We start from the raw sequence: 17,322 nt of genomic DNA on the forward strand, positions 1-17,322 counted from the left end.
AAAAAATCACGGTTTTAGTAACGCAGTAACGCAGCGTTCCTACGGGAAAGTAACGGTAATCTAATTGCCGTTTTTGCAATAGTAATCCCTTACTTTACTCGTTACTTGAAAACAGTAATCGGATTACAGTAACGTGTTACTGTCCATCTCTGTGCACGACAATACTTATGAGAAGAGAGTATACAGGGACTTCCTGAAGGCCAAGTGAACTATATAGTAGAGCTGCAGTGAAGATTAGTTACAGACCTGGACTCAATTTAGTTTATTTTATCATAAGAACTTCAAAGACCAAACCAAAGAAGTAAACTGCCTTTAATTTACCAAATTATAGTGAAATACAGCCTGAAAATATAATATAAATCACATTTTATAGTCAGGGAAAGTTCCACGTAATGTTACAGAGAGCTGACACAACTTAATTAATGAAGTTATAAAAGATACCGAGACCTGCAGATGTATCCTGGACAGGAAGAGAGGGAGGAGGAGAGATGTGATGCTTCATTAACTGAGTGTGAAGATTTATTTACAAATTTACAACTGACGTTTTAAACCAGTGTCACCTTTCCCTTTGTGTAGCCAGGCAGAATTGTGTAAAGTTACTCCCCATTCTACAAATATGGAAAAACATGCATCTTCAGAGCATTTCTTTAGAGTAAAACAGTTAAATGTGGTTACACGTTAATTATGTTCTCATATCTTCACCTTAATAAAATGCAACAATTTCAGGTTAGTCATTCTGAATTTATGTTAGTGGCTACTTTGAAAGTGTATTCTTGCTTACTAAAAAAGTAAAAGAAATGTTGTATATGTTACGGGGTCCCAAGGATGAAGACCATGATGACATATATGTTACCTGTAAAAGCAGGTGAAGAGCGGAGTAAGGAAGACCCAATGGCTGTGTCCCAATTTAGCGACCGCACGCTTCGAGTACGCATTTTGAGACCTATAACGTCACAGCGACGCGACAACGGCTGTCCCAATTCGAAGTGCACTCCAAATGCGTACTCCAAATGCGCCGTCGATTTCCCCAAATATCAAGCGTGGTCCGATGCACGCTTCGTGGTCCCATATATCCCACAATGCATAGCGCGACACAGCCAGGTCAGTGCGTAATGATGGCATCAGCTGCGGAGGAGGTTGAAACGGCGGCGGACAACGGACAGCAACACCCTCAAATGTATGATATGTGTAAAGGAGCGAAACAAATGCCACGATGTAAAAGTTAATGGAAGTTGAATAGTAAATGTCAAGGTGAATCTTGTGACACCTGTCGGACCGTAAATGCACAGACCTGCAAAGCTGTGAATCATGTACCAGACAGAGGGCAGTATGAATAGAAGTATCACCACTACAAGTTTAATCAACTGTACTAATATGACCCTTCCTGGGCCGCAAACAGAAATGTCAACATATACCAGGCAGGAATGTAGCCGTGTCCGCAGCACATCATATATATATTTGCAACGGTTATCACACCTGCCATGTCAAATATGACAGAGAACCCCCTGACCCCAACCTAGGGCCTGATAAAGTAAATGTTTTGCCTCAGTCAGTGCTGCCCCTGTCCCACAAGAAACCGTTTTGCCTGACATTTCAGTGTGTATGACCGACACAGCTGTATATGCTGAACAGACGGCAAACAGAGAACTGATAAAACAGAAGTGCAAGATGTTGGGGAATGTAATCCAATGTCATGCTGCATTACAGGGACCAAGGAGCAGACGGCAGAACTGATCAGACTCCGCCGTGACAATGAGCACCTGTTCACAGGTGCGAAACACTCAGCCGCAGTGGGTTGGAGGTACAGCAACAGTATGAGGTTTACAATCATTGAGGCACAAGGGACAGTGAACTGTCTGCCCTGTGGTCCCAATCCAGTATATCCTGCTGTGGCTGCCATAAATGGAATAACCTGATATACATGTGCTATCATATTTCATCTGTCAGAGCAATCGTGGAGAAGATGGACCTGGTGGGGAAAATCTCCCCTGTGCAGGCCAAACGCAAATGGGAGAACCTAAAGAGGAAATACAAAGTATGTACAGTGGTAGTGACAGATGTATCTCCACACGGAACACTGCGAAGTCATCTATGTAAACCTGCACTGTTGCTGTTGTAGCCAACTGCCACTTGTGATGTACTCTGCCCTCAGGAGTGCAAGTATCCAGCGACGGGCGAGGGTGCAAGGGGGAAGCTCACTGCCGCAACATGGCCCTGGTTTGGTGCCATGGATGAGGTGCTAGGACAGAGGCCCTCCACCAGGCCACCTGTCCTAATGTCCTCCATCCAGGAGGACACACCAGGGCCCAGTGCAGCAGTGGGCAACCCACTTCCACACCAGGAGGAGCAGGAGGATGAGGAGACGCCTGAGGCACGGGTGGCGAAAAGGAGGAGGGACGGGGAGGATGAGCTCATTGCCCTAATAAAAGAGGACATGGCCCAGCAACGCCAAATGGAGCAACGGAGAGCCGAGAGGATGGACAGACTGATAGGTGTCCTTGAGAAGCTAGTGGAGCAGAAAAAGGACTGAGTCGTGTCCACAGACAGCTACTGCACATAGTTGTACTTTATGCTGGCACCCCAACCTTTGTTTTGTACAAGCATGATTATTTCAGTTGTGTAAATAAAACATTCAGAAAATCCCAACTGTGAGTGCATGTCTGTCACAAACTACATAACACAATTTCGGGGGGCCTGACCTACTGCACTTGCCAAACTGTGAAAATAAAAACAGTGCAACGTAAAACACAACATGATTGTCGGAAATGCACTGCCCACTGTGGTCCAGGATAAACCTGAGTGTCCCAGTATGCACATACATCATCAACCAGGCCTGACATTTGCCTGAGCAGGGATTCTTGGGCAGTGCTGTTTGATCTGCTGGACCAGGACCAGAGAGATGAAGGAGGTGCCACAGGTGAGACCCCTGGTTTGCGTAGCTAGGTACTGAGTGGAGCATCCCACATAGGCATCCCCAGATGTTGCTCAGGCATGCTCATTCCCACCGTCCACCGCGTCATCCTCCACTTGGGTCTGCAGGGCTGGTGAAACTGACGGCTGACATGTCACTGGATTGTAATCATGGCGGTGGGAAAACGACATGGTAACAACAAGCATGTTAATACAGATGTGTCACGTGAAATCCCAGCACTGTGCAGATGCACCACTAAGGGATACTTGCCTGATGACAATAATCGTGGTCTGGGGGTACCTCCTCCAGGGAATACACCTCAGCAGATAGCTGGTCCTACCAGTGTGAACCACTGACTGCCTCAACACCAGTCTCCCCCTCATCTTGGGCATCATCCTCGGGCTCCTCATCTGGGGCCACAATGTCACCGGCACCAATGCAGATGTTATGCAGAATGGCACATGGTGTATTCTTTTTTTTCTTTTTATTCATTCATTCACCCCCAATTTGTCATCAACCAATGACAAAACCCTCTCTGTGATTTACCTTGTTAACTAAACTTTCTTGTGCTGCAGTTTCTGGATTCACCTTGGCTCAAACCGTTGGGTCACACTCTACTCTCAGACTTAGGATACCAAGGCTCCACTCAGGAAATCACTCTGTGCCTCACCTGCCTGCCCTCCTGCCATCACACTCCATCTGCTCACCACAGATCCCCATTGCCCTCCTCTCATCCCTCTGTTTCTCCTCCTGCAAGTAAGAATAGCAATACAAATTGCTTACCACTTCAGGGCTCCCTCCACTACTTCCCTAACTCCATTGTCCTCTCTCCTCAGTGTGACTGCTTACTACCCAGCTCCAGTCTGCATCTCAGGCCCTGTTCTCTCTCTCTGGTTCTGCGTCCCCCTAGCCACGTTACCCAGGCCACGCCACATCAAGCTCTAAGTTTCACTGCTTTTGTCCTTGCCACATTTCCAAAGTCTAAGCTTAACCAATAAAATATTGTTAAACCACCAGGGCCCTATTTCAGGAAGCCGGTTTAGTGCAAACTCTGAGTAAGTATACCCTGAGTTAACGAAAACTCTGGGTTTTCGGTTTCACAAAGCGAGTTTAGATTAATTCTGAGTGAGTTACTATGACGACACACTCCGTGAAGCTAACCTGCCCCCTAGCAGGTTTACTTCAACTAACCCTGACTTTCTCCGCCTCTTTGTCAGAAACCTGACTGTAGGAAGTGTCAGACATGGCGTGCCCCTTCCTTGAAGAGCCAGTAGATGTTGAAGCCCAAATTCTCCGCAGAGCTCTCCGCCGGGAGAGAGTGATTAGAGCGCGTTCTGGACATTTTATCATTTCCTGATGATTTCCTGTGTGAACGTTACCGTTTTTCAGCACAATCTATAATTTATTTGAATAACATCCTCAGGCCTAATATTGCTCATGTGACACATCGCGGACATTCTCTCAGTTCTGTACATATTATTTGTATTGCACTTCGGTTTTTTGCAAACGGGAGCTTTCTGTATAATATTGGTGACGCTGAGCACGTTTCCAAGGCTACCGTCTGTCGGGCAGTCAGGAATGTTACAGTTGCACTGAAACGTCTCCTGTACTCGTTTGTGGTGTTCCCCGGTCATAGACCCACAAGATTTATCAAAGAGGGATTCCACAAAATTGCAGGTATCAGGATGAACGAAACTTAATTCATGATGTGGTGATATTTGAACTACTACTTAAATTTTACATTTATTCTCACGGTTCCCAGGCGTGATTGGCTGTATAGATGGCACTCACATTCCAATCATTGCTCCTTCAGTAAATGAAGGAGACTATGTGAACAGGAAGTCTTTCCACAGCATTAATGTACAGGTACATAGTTCCCTGTAGCATTTCAAACTAACAAATTATTTCATTATAGTAATGGATGCTAATTTGTGTTCTCTGCACTGTGAAGATCATATGTGATGCTGCCAACATTATCACAAATGTGGAAGCCAACTGCTCAGCCTCTGTGAGTGGTGGTGGTGGAGGACCCCACCTGTTTTTCGGGCCTCCGCTTTTTTTCTGTTGGCTATAACGGGTCACATTTGAGCATACAGAGTAAGCAAATATGTACTTGTAATGTGCTCAGATAATTTCAATAAGTGCTTACAGAAAGAAAATTAATGTAGCCTCTAACTGCAATTGATTTACATGGACAAACAGACCAAGCACTATGGCTCATAATACAATTACACCTTACCTGTTTGGACTATATTTTTATATTTCATTTTTACTTGCTGCCAGGAACGTTTGGGGCCTGTTGGGTTGCACCTGCGCTCACATCACATCACAAAATAAAATGTATAAAATAAAAAATAAAATAAAATATAATAAAATAACGTGTTAAATGGGTGGAAATCCCTAGATCAATGTTTAAATTAACACTCACGCATTGACTCTGTCGGCTATGTTTTGCCATGCATGCTCCCTTTCTTTTGCAGCTGAGGCTGTGTTACTTTTTTCCGCAAGGAATTTGCATGTTATCGGCATATGCTGCCATCAGAATTTCGGCCTCAAGCGCTGTAAAATACATTGACCGCGCCTTCTTTCCCTCCGTCTCCATGGTGACTCGCTTAATCTGTGCTCCACTAATCAGGGCTTTATGTATCCTCGTGCGCGCGCTTAACTTGGGGTTAAAGCAACTCCGCGTTGATTGAACTAATTGTTATCAGCCTTTCTGAAACCGAATATTCCGAGTTGGACAGTTCGGGGTTACTCAACCCTGCGTATTGTTTTTCACTCTGAGTTTTCTAAACCGGCTTCCTGAAATAGGGCCCTGCTGTCTCTGTTCTGGGTTCCTGCGCCAGACTCCAGTTTTAGTACAGATCAATCAATCAATCAAGCCTTTATTCGCCACATGCAGGTTGCCCTGAAGTTGCCCCCCGACCTTACACACACAACACAAACATCACATGGCGAGACAGGTCGGGGATCGGTAGCATTACGGAAAAACACTGAAATGTACACTACAATGGGAAAGTCCAAGAGGGAAAAAGAGACCTCTACTCATGCTGGGCTTCTATGGGAGGACAGCATGAGAACAGAAAACAAAAAACTCCTCTGCACAGAAAGCACATAAATGTCCACAGCACAACATTATGGAGCACGTGACAAGCCACAGGGTTGGGTAGGGGGTGAGGAGTAATCCGAAGCAAACACAGCAGCCATCCTGCCCTGCACTATTATTCCAGCGCTGGGCCCAGACCCGCCATGTTCTCCAGGAGGGAACAAGCATCGAAGGCGTTTGGAAAGGGAGGGGGGATGAGTGAGTGCGTATCAGTGTATATGTATGTGTGTGCGTGTCCAGTTCAGCTGAGACAGTGTCCTTCGCCCTGCCAGGCTAAGTAAACAGTCTTCCAGCCAACCCAGGTGGCCTTGCATAGAATGGGAAGAACAGTCTAAACACAGTCGTTATCAGGGTGTTGTTGTTCAGCTCCAGCCTTGAGACCGCAGCTGGAGCCGAAGGGATAGCCGCATAAGTGATGGTGGTTTTTTACTTTAGTGCGAAAAAAACTCATGAGAATTTCAAGATGTTCTAACAGTCCGACACTGGTCTCTCAATCTCCCGTTGGAGAGCCGTGAGCTTCTCCATGATGTTGTCATTCTTGTACTCAAAGAGCCGATTCTGAGAACTCACGACCGCAGTGAGCTTCTCAAAGATGTAATCCAGTTTGCGCTCAGAGGGCTTAGTTTTAGTTTTCATAATTTCTATTTGCAGATAGCCTTTGGACCAGCTAATAGAGCTGGAAAATACAAGAAATCTCTTTTTAACATGACTGCATACAATACACAGCAGTTAATTTCAAGTACATTCACAGATCATCTCTTGGCGGTTTATGGGCAATTGTACCAATCTTTTAACCATGTGAAATATTTGAAATTCATTCAAGTTTCATGGAGCTCCTTTTGCTGCTCTAAGGTGCTGTCTTCACCTTTTCTGCCAGGGCGGTGTCGGGTCTCCTGTGTCCTCTTGGCTTCTACACCCACGTGCTACTCATCTGATCCTCATCACTGCTGATCGATCCAGGCAGTACTGAAGGCCTTGTTGGAGTGCTGTTCATCGCTGGGTTGTTGTACTTACCTCTGTTAGTGTAGCCCAGCTCTCTCTAGTGTACTTCCCTGTGTTCCCTGGTACTTCTTCTAACACCTGTCTCGGTCTCCATGTATAGAACAGGTAGGTTGTAAAAGTATCAAACATTTATCACTAGTGTCCTTATCCTCACCCTTCTACATTTTCCTTCTGCCTTATAAATATGTTTGTAATCATTACAAACTAAATGTAAATGAAGATGGTCTAAAAGTTCTAAACTAACTTCAGTATCACTTTGTATTTTTGTTTAACTGCATGTTAACAACACTTCAGTTAAGCTGCAGTTCTAATGTAACAGTTAGACCTGTGAGTAGTGTCTATAAAATGTCTGTTAAAATTTCTTGCTTTTGCTGTAGCCCATCTGCTTCAAGGTCAGATGGGCTTTCAAAGATGCTCGGTTTGAACTTCAGCAGTCTTATGCCTGCATGCCTAAATGCTTTGAGTTGCTGCTGATGTGAAATGCTGGTTAGATATTTGGATGACTGTGGCGAGCAGTGGAAGAGGCATAATTAATAAAGTGGTTGCTGAATGTACTGGACTAGACTGTTATGTGTTTTCTTTGTCTGTTTTCTCATGCATAGAGTTTGACGAGTATTATTTTGCTCTTCTCCATTTCATCAGTTATGTAAAGTTTCAAAGACGTTCTTCATATTTCATTTTTGTTTCTGAATTTTTTTTTGGCTCTACTTAAGCTTACACTCTGCAGAACTCTTTCAATGATCAGTAATATTTTGAGGGAAAAAAATCATTTTGATGACTCTGTAGTGTAGTCAAAGTTTTACATTCATTCATCACAGAGTTTAAATAATTGACTGACTATTGATGTTTTAACAAATGTGAAACAGTTTCATTGTTGAAGTGTCTTTTGCACAGATGAGTCTGTGTTATAAAAAGTGTCCTAACTGTTCTGAGACGAGCATGCACAGTGGACTGTGAGAATTGCACCAAATTGATTGGGAGAACCTGTAATTTGGCTAATCTGGTCATTTGTGAATTTGTTTCACTGTTTTCCTTTTTATACTTTCTTTTTTCCCCCCACCTGTCCCATTTTTTGCCATCAGAATTATTGACAGCAGGCCAAGAAAGATGGCCAACGGATTTACTTTACCAAGTGGACCATCCTGGACTTGCCGTATTGGTCCATTTGATTGACCTTTGTTTTTATTGTTTATTTTCTTTTATTTTTAGTTGTTACATATGGGACAGTCATGACTGGGGGAAAGGAAAGGGAGAAAGAAAAGGGGGGTAGAAAAACAGCGGGGAAGAGGAACGGTGATAAAGGGCACCAAAAAAGGGTGGGAGGGCAAAAAATTCATAAAAAAAAACACCCAGCACGCCCCTGCGGGCGGTTTATCCTTCAAGCTCGGGTCCTCTACCAGAGGCCTGGGAGCTTGAGGGTCCTGCGCAGTATCTTAGCTGTTCCCAGGACTATATATATATATATATCAATCATCTGGATCACCTGTTGAGAAAAAAGAAAAGAAAAAACAAGCAAAAAAGAGAGCAATATAATTAACATCACCTGAGTACATATACCTGAGCGCCCAGCCCCGGACACCCTGGTGACACACCTGCACCCCAAGGCCCTGTGTGTGTTGGTGATTGTGGTGGAGCGGGAAAAGGAAGGCAGCTAGATTGGGAGGGAAGGAAGGGAGGGGCAAGTGGCCCCTCCCTGGGGCCAGCTCCCCCCACTGACCCCAGGGCAAGGGGCCCAGGCCCATCCGGACCAGGGCACACAGCAGCAGCACCGCCCAGCCCCACAGAGTTCGGGGCAGCCCACCCGACCCCACCACAGAGAAAACTCCACCCACCCCATCATCCACTCATCTCCCAGACTACACAAGACAATATACACCCAGGTAGAGTTCACGCTCCACCTCTCCTATATCTCTCCCCCACCTGCAGAGGGAACTCCTGGAGACCAGAGAACTTCTGCAAAGATGTAACACTCTCCCCACCAGTTGAAGAGCCCCCCGCGCCAGGGCTGAGCCCCTATGTACCTACCTGCCCACAACCTCGGCGACACACCAACCAGGACCCAAGCCCCCAAGGCCCAGCCAGGGCCCCAGTCTGGAGACAAAGCACCCCCAGAACCCCACGCCTGGCCCGGACCCACCCAGGGGCAGCCAGGCTACCAGGTCAGTAACCCAAGTGCGCCAGCACAGACCCTCCCCTGGCCCTGCTGCACACAGCCACGAGGTAACCATCATCTAAGAGCCACCAGAGCCCGTAACAGGTCATGACAACAACCCCGGGTAGAGCCCTCCAAGGAAGACGCTCCTAGGGAATCCCCCGACGCCCCAAGCCTGTCGCTACCCCCACACCAATCACAACAACGAAGGTGGGACCAAACTACGACCCCCTACCGCCAATAGGTGATGCAGCTGATCAAAGGAGCCAAGAGTAATTGATCTGATGTGGTGGCAGAGGCTGTATCAAGACCAGTGTTGGTCAAGTTACTTGAAAAAAGTAATCAGTAACTAATTACTTCCCCAAAAAAGTAATCCCATTACTTTACTGATTACTTATTTTCAAAAGTAATTAATTACTTAGTTACTTTTTAAAAACACGATTTACAACCTGAAGAGGTGATAAAGCAATAGATCTTTCAGCCCAATTCTACTTTTTCTGCATAATCCATCATACAAAATGTAATCAAATGGAAAAGTCTCTTTTTTTTAACTTGTTTTATTAGTTTTAATCTTTTAACTTTATGCATCAAACAAAAATTTAATTATATGCAACATTCTCTGACTTGAATAAATTAGTTTAACATTTAAGCCTATTTTCTGCACATTCCAGCACATAAAATAAAATATTTTTTGTGTTTACACTCAGTCTTTCAAAGAGATGCAAGTAAAACACAGCAGAAAATAAATAAAGTCAAAGACTCAGCGGTCCTGTTGCTCTATTTTCATCTGTAAAGCAGGACTGCGGTAGGCGGAGGTTTACCCTGGTGCAGGTGTGCCGCGGTCAGTTGAAGAATCCACGAGTTTCTCTGTGAATTTCCCATTACGTCGTTGCGCACTCGGTGCTTGCTTGGAAGTTTAGGGGTTTTTTTTCGCTGTAAAAAGAAGTTTTCTTCCCACGCACGATGGACGCTAATTTTTTTGTCACTTTTTATGGAATCAAACTCAAAGTAAGGTCAGTACTTCCACGCTTTAAACGCTGCACGCTCATACTCTCTCCCCCATCGATATGTGATCCATTGTTGATCTGCACACAGCTGTTGTCACTAACGGCGCACTCGCTTACGTCACTGTCCTGAGACATTCTCGCAAAAAATCACAGTTTTAGTAACGCAGTAACGCAGCGTTCCTACGGGAAAGTAACGGTAATCTAATTACCGTTTTTGCAATAGTAATCCCTTACTTTACTCGTTACTTGAAAAAAGTAATCGGATTACAGTAACGCGTTACTGCCCATCTCTGATCAAGACTAATGTGATCTATTAGATAATTTCTATATTGGTTACAATTAAGATTATTTTTACTTTTCCAGTTCATGAGGACTGTTTTCTTGGCAATACATAGGAATTATGGGCTATATTCTTTTCTGTAGTGACATAATCTAAGATGCCCAACAAGCACACTAAAGGGGAAGTTGAAATGTAACATTTCAGACACTTTGATAAGTATTCACATATCTCGCGCCAAAACTTCTGAACTGGTGAACAGAACCAAAGAGCATGGATGTAATTGTCCGGTGTATTGGCTTGACAGTGTGAGCAGTTGTTGGAGAACATAAAGCCCATCTTGAACATCTGATGACCTGTATAGTGCACTGTATGTAATATTTTGTATTGAAGTAATTGAAGACTGGGATTTCTAATTAAATAAAGGGTTTTTATGCATACCTGAGACCAGGTCTGGACTGGGACACTGGCCCACCAGTTATTATAAGGAAAAGCCATAAAGCCTTTGAATGAATACAAATGCTGTTGTGACAGTGATGTACACTATCTTGTTGGTATATATGTATTAATACAATAAACTTAAACCTACACCATCCTCCCTATTCTGGTATTTTAAACAGCACTTAGGGGAAATATCGAACAATCTAATCAATAATTACATATACCTAACTAGCAGTGTTGCCAACTCCCAGCAAGAAAATAGGGAACCACCCCCCACTCTCTGCCTCATGATGCTTAATTTACTTAATTGACTGTAATTTATTGCCAGGGTAAAAAAAAATGCACAGAAACCAATTATATTTCTACAGTAATTAAATACATTCAACATCTTTCTTCAACCGAATTGTAGACTGCACACATGGTACCTTCCCAAAGGAAAAAGTACCATCTGTATTATTAATAATAATAATAATAATAATAATAATAATAATAATAATAATAATAATAATAATAATGTATATATCACTGATCCCCATGGGGAAATTCCTCTCTGCATTTAACCCATTCACTCAGTGAAGCAGTATATTCCTCTTTCATAACAACAAATTAGATACATTGATTATCTAAAAAAAAAAGAAAAGAAAAAGAAAAAACAATAGGCATACACAAACACAGTTTGTCTATCTATAAATGTTTACATTCTCTTTCTACCTCACTAACATGCTTCTTCTCTCTGCAACTAGAGGCAACAGCTTGGAATCTGATTCAGAAATAACATGTTGACAATGTTTTGATCAAACGTATTTTACACCACAATGGTATTGAAAGCTGAAGATGTGAGACTTTATGAGTGAATAATGTGTGTATATTTTGGTGCTTTTTTTTTATTTAAAATGAAAGTGCAAATGAAAAAGAATTACAATGAATAAATTCAATAAAGCAATGTTTAAGGACTAATTGTGTGCCTTTGGTGCACTGAGTTTGTGCACAAAAAGCAGAAGTAAGGAGTGAGGAAGCTTTTGTCACAGTGTAAATCACTGTGATACGTACTCATTAACAGAGTTGTCCCATGTCTTACAGTAATAGACTGCAGAGTCTCCCTCCTCCACATTGTTGATGATCAAACGATAATCTGATGATGACTGATGAGTGGATGTGAATTTTGGAGAGGAGAACCCAGAGCCAAAGGTTGGAGAACTATAGTCATAACGAAACCACAGCACAAACTGAGGAACTCCTCCTGGAATCTGTTTATACCAACGAGCAGCACTGTCAGTAACAGTCCCCAGGTTACAGTCCATGGTGGCTGTCTCTCCTTTCCTCACTGAGAAAACAGGTTTCTGTGTGAGCACCGTCACACCACTCACACCTGCAAACAACAAGAAGATATGAAGTAATGAGAAACATATTGACATCAGTATACATGTGTGCAATATAAATCAAAGTGTTTACATGTTAGAGCAGAGATGAGAGCACAGAGAGTCACCAGCATAATGTCAGTGTGAAGTACGAACTGATTTGGAGAAAAGGTGCTGGAGGAGCCATTTAATAGAACTATCAGGAGGAGGAGCTGTGCCTCCTCCTCTCATTTTTTTCTTTTGTCTTAATTTGTTTCTTGATTAGCAACATAATGTATATATTTTGATTGAAGCGCATAATCAGAATAATGAGAAAATAATACCAAGGCCTCCAGAAGCAGGGACTAATACTTACATTAAAACAAAATGGGAAAAAGAACTAGGCATACAAATAGCAAAGGAGGATTGGTCATGTGGGTGACACACAAGCTCAACAAATTGAAGAGAATTTACTTGGGGAAAATTGAATTTGTGTGTTTCTTAGACCTTAAAAGCAAGGAATGTGGGTGACAACAGCAGGAAACAGTGTGGTCACATGGATGCCACCCACTCACAAAATCTTTGGGTAGGCAATAAAATTCAAATATACTGGGACAATACATGTCTAACACTAAGAAAAAAACTAGGCTGTGAAATCCCTGTAGATGCCTTAGTGCTGTATCTTGGAGTAATTAAAGTATTGCTCATTGTAGGTTGCAAAAAAAATAGCACAATTGGTATTGCCTTCATGTGTCATGGTCTAACAGTATTCAGCTGTCTCTGAATGATCAAATGATATGAACTGAAACATATCCATTAAAAACAGCAGTTCCATTTTACAGAGAGCTGATACATCATTTACTTGAGGTTATAAATGAGTTACTAAGACCTGCAGGTGCATCCTGAAGAAACAGAAGCACAGAGAGGTGATGCTTCACTAACTGAGTGTGAAGATTCATTTGCAAGTTTAAAACCAACATTTTAAACCAGTGACACTTGCCCTCTCTCATATTCAGGAAGTAATGTTAAATGATGCTCTCTAGTGTTCAAATATTACATAGCGTGTATTTCAGAATATACTAATGTTTTTATTATGAGAAGAAGACATTTAAAAAGTGGTGTGCTTATGAGTGCTGTTTTCCTCTGTGTGCCCCTCTCTAAAATTTAAGAGTTCATTTTAATCGTTTTAAATTTATGTTACTAACAAAACAGTGACACAATTTATTATTTATTGACAAGAAAAGACATTTATTTTAACCAATGCTTTTATTAATTTATTGCAAAACATGAATTCCTGAAAATACTTGTTAACAATCTGCAGATGAATACATGACTTAAACCTTTTGCTTTATTCTGATTTCTAACACGTAAAGACTGTAATGAGCAAACAGCACAAGCAGTAAAGAAGCAGATTTTAAATGCACATTCTGGTCCTCGACTATTCAGTGGGACATTCTGACTTCTTGATGGTTTTCTCTGAAGTCTGTGAGCCCAAAGACACTTTACATGTATAAACCTTATTCATGTTCCAGTCTGATGTCTGGATGGTCAGAGAGCTGCTGATTTGGTAAGTCTGGTCTGGTCTCTGAACAGCAGTGCTGGTAGAGATCCCACTGCTCACTGGACTCCCAGCAGCCAACCAGCTCACATCTGCAAAAGGCACAGACTGACTGGACAGACAGACCAGAGAAGCTGTGTTGGACTGGAGCTCAGCACTGGACGGAGGGAAGACTGTCAGGACAGGAGGAGGGAGGCTGGAGCCTGAAAATACATGAAGGACAAACAAAAAAAGAGAAATGAAAAGAAAGAAGGAAATTGGAAATGAAGTCCTAAAACCAGAAGAAATCAAGAAGACTCAATGTGGAATAAACATAACATTTGTTATGAAGTTAGAAGAAAACAAAACTAATGTAAAATACCAAAATATATGGATCCAACATATTGTTTGAATTTCTTTTTATATTTTTACCAAATAAAATATGATTAATTACTGTTTAACTTTCCATGTAAGATATCTTTGATTAAATTCTACAGGTTTCTGCTTAACATGTCAGCTAATGTGGGTAATTTTCTTTCACGTCAAAGAAAAGTCTACGGCCAGGCTCTAATCACTTCAAAGTCATTTTGAACTTTAGTAACAGTGTTAACAACTATTGAAGAAAGAGAAAACGGGCCTTTGTATGTTTTTGAAATTCCAACCTAAACATAAATTAAAAGCAAGAACGGAAAAACAACATATTTCACACCATTGTAAGACAACTGGTTTGACACCATTTCACATTTTTTAAACATGTCATTCATGTCTCCTGTATATGAGACAACCTGAAACTATTTCAGATTGTACAAAATCATAAAAAATGATGCTGAACAAGAAACGTATTGAACTAAGTAGTCATCAGCAGATTTTTGCAAAATCTCTCTTGTTTTATGATGAGTTAAAAAGTACTTACCTGTCACAATCAGCTTGGTGCCTTGTCCGAATACCACAGTGATTCAGTTTGTATACATGGCTGTACAAAAACCTCCTGACTGTCACTGATGAGGGGAGAGGAACTGAAACATCCTGCTGAGACTAACTTTCACTGTCAGCATCTCATTCACTTCATCTGTTTGTGTTTTATAACTGTGTCTCTCTCTGTGTAGTTTATTCCTTCCCTTTTTTTGTGCAAGGTTTAATAAAGTCCTCATTATTGGCCAGCATTAATCAGAGCTGTACTTTTTCTCAGTAAGATTCTGGCCATAGTCTGCTTCACTATGAACCAGCTTTCTTGGGAGAGTCTTCCCATGTCTAACAGGAACTCACTGCAGAGTCTCCTGTCTCTGCATGATTGATAATAGACTTGAAATCAGTGTTTGGTCAGGATTTAGATATTAATCTGTCTGAGGAGAATCCTGCTGAAAATGCAGTTGACCTGTGAGAATGATGAAATCTCAGAAATGAGGAGAAGAACCAGGAACCTGTTTGTACCAGCCAACATAAAAGCTTTCAGCTTTTTTAATGTTGTATTTGAGCAGGTTAACGGTAAAAAAATCAAAGGTTTAATAAGACATTATCTGGAGATTGTATGTTACTCTGCATTTTCTTGATTGGACTATAATGTGAATAAGTCTAAGAAAGCATATGTACTGCCAAGAGGTTTGTAACACATTGTGAACAACTGTGATAAGTACAGTGTCTTCTATTTCTGCGAACTTGATAGTTAAATTGTAATCCATGTTTGATGAGGACGTAGAGTTGAATTTTTCTGAGGAGAATCTTGTTTCAAAGCTTGTGAGCTGTCAGAATGGAGAAATCTTAGAACATACAGATGATCTTCTCTAGGAACTTGTTTATACAGCTAATAGAATTCCTATTATCTCTCTCAATGTTGCAGGTGAGAACAGCTTGTTGAAAACTTTGTACTTAAGTACAGTAAGTATTTGTACTTGGTTACTTCCCACCTCTGGGGACAGAAAACCTGTTCTCAAGCCAAGTGAGCTGCCAGAATGACAAACTGAGGAACCCCTCCAGGAACTTGTTTAGACCATCTAACATAATTGAACCATATTGCAGCTGAGAACAACTTCTTGACCTGGAGAAACCTTGTGGACAGCAGGTATCTGGATAAACACTTCTGCTGCATTAACATGTGCCAACAAACACAGAAAGAACATGAGTGAAATGTCTTTCTCCAAAACGATGGGCTATGAAACAGATGAGAAGAACGTCTTACACTTTAGAGAAGTGATGAGAGAGCAGACAGTCCCCAGCATGTTGTCAGTGTGAGGTGTAAACATCCTTTAATATTCAGCTGAGATGTGAAAACGATTGTAGTGAGAAGAGAAGCAACAGATAAAATTGAATTTTGCTGCATTTTTATTTCATATGAAACATTTTTAAACCTCATTATGCAACTTTATCAGTATCTGTTTAGGTTGATTAATGTCATTTACTGCAGCTAGAATGTGACAGTTATCAGAGTTTTAGACAACCGTTTGTCAAATTGCTGTTATTTAAAAACACACACACATAATAGGTTTAATTGTGTTAGATGCACATAATTTAAAATGCACATAATTGTGTACATATATATGGCAATTTGTGTTGATGGTGGTCATTATACTCCTCGATATTTTATACTTTCAGTGATGAATGTAAAAATCAAAACAAGTAATTCAGTATTTATTAGCAGACTGTCTGAAGTTGTTGAGTTTTCATTGATGAACATGAAAATAAAAAATAAAAAATAACAATAAACACGCTATTTGAAGGTGGTGGGTTTACACTGAGTTTGCTGAATGGGTCTTTTGTCAGCATGTGAAAAAAAGAGCATCAAAAAGCAGAAGTAACAGTGAAGAGGTTTTTGTCACAGTGTAAATCACTGTGATACAGCATTATTGCTGTCCCATGTCTTACAGTAATAGACTGCAGAGTCTCCTTCCTCCACATTTTTGATGATCAAACGATAATCTTTTGTTGACTGATGAGTGGATGTGAATTTTGGAGCAGAGAACCCAGAACCATAGCTTGGACCACTATTGCTATAATGAAAATACAGCACACACTGAGGAACTCCTCCTGGAATCTGTTTATACCAATAGACATAGTTAGTAACAGTCCCCAGGTTACAGTCCATGGTGGCTGTCTCTCCTTTGCTCACTGATAAAACAGCAGGCTTCTGTGTCACCACCGTCACACCACTCACACCTGCAAACATCAAGAAGACATAGAGTCAAGAGAAACACAAGCACATATGAATCCAACAAATAACTACTAATCTGAAATATAAATGAGGTTCCATACATGTTAGAGCAGTGATGAGAGCACAGAGAGTCACCAGCATGTTGTCAGTGTGTGTTGAGACCTGTGACTTAGAAAGAGATTGCTCTTCTTCTGTAGGAGGAGAGGAGGTGTGAGCCGTTAAATATGTGACAGAAACTCAGAGAGACTGACAGGAGGAGGAGCTAAATCTGCGTAGTTTGCGATGTTTGGGTAATTTATGTTCAGTGGAGGGTAATTCTGTTTTTGTATTAATAAATATTGGTGATTGTGATGTCTCCCTCCTCTCCATTAAAATTGTGCTATTGCATTTTATTATGAAAAATTGTT

The 17,322-nt window shown here is 41.6% G+C and overlaps 2 protein-coding genes across 3 annotated transcripts in view; both read right to left on the bottom strand.

The window, feature by feature from the left end:
• The window catches only part of LOC102295680 (immunoglobulin lambda-1 light chain-like), a 44,198-nt gene extending 31,801 nt beyond the window's left edge, over nt 1-12,397 (bottom strand). Inside the window, exons 1-2 of one of the 2 annotated variants that reach the window (XM_042216854.1) lie at nt 12,349-12,397; nt 11,943-12,265 (exon numbers count right to left, since the gene is read on the bottom strand). In XM_042216854.1, the coding sequence (XP_042072788.1) occupies nt 11,943-12,265; nt 12,349-12,388 (363 nt within the window). In that variant the 5' untranslated portion in view covers nt 12,389-12,397. Of the gene's footprint in view, nt 1-11,942; nt 12,270-12,348 lie in introns of those variants that run through there. The other variant, XM_042216853.1, reaches the window with a different exon arrangement.
• A 1,162-nt stretch (nt 12,398-13,559) lies between these two features.
• LOC102295067 (immunoglobulin lambda-1 light chain-like) lies at nt 13,560-17,116 on the bottom strand. The gene is made up of 4 exons (XM_042216855.1): nt 17,017-17,116; nt 16,604-16,920; nt 14,684-14,717; nt 13,560-13,994 (listed from the first exon to the last, which is right to left on the bottom strand). Exons 1-4 carry the CDS (start codon nt 17,054-17,056, stop codon nt 13,672-13,674), a joined length of 714 nt encoding a protein of 237 aa, XP_042072789.1. The 5' UTR covers nt 17,057-17,116; the 3' UTR covers nt 13,560-13,671.
• Between the last annotated feature and the right edge of the window lie 206 nt (nt 17,117-17,322).

This window comes from Haplochromis burtoni, unplaced genomic scaffold (assembly GCF_018398535.1).
Source record: "Haplochromis burtoni strain Fernald_Lab_line unplaced genomic scaffold, NCSU_Asbu1 Contig_1296, whole genome shotgun sequence".
In the NCBI taxonomy this organism is placed as follows: domain Eukaryota; kingdom Metazoa; phylum Chordata; class Actinopteri; order Cichliformes; family Cichlidae; genus Haplochromis; species Haplochromis burtoni.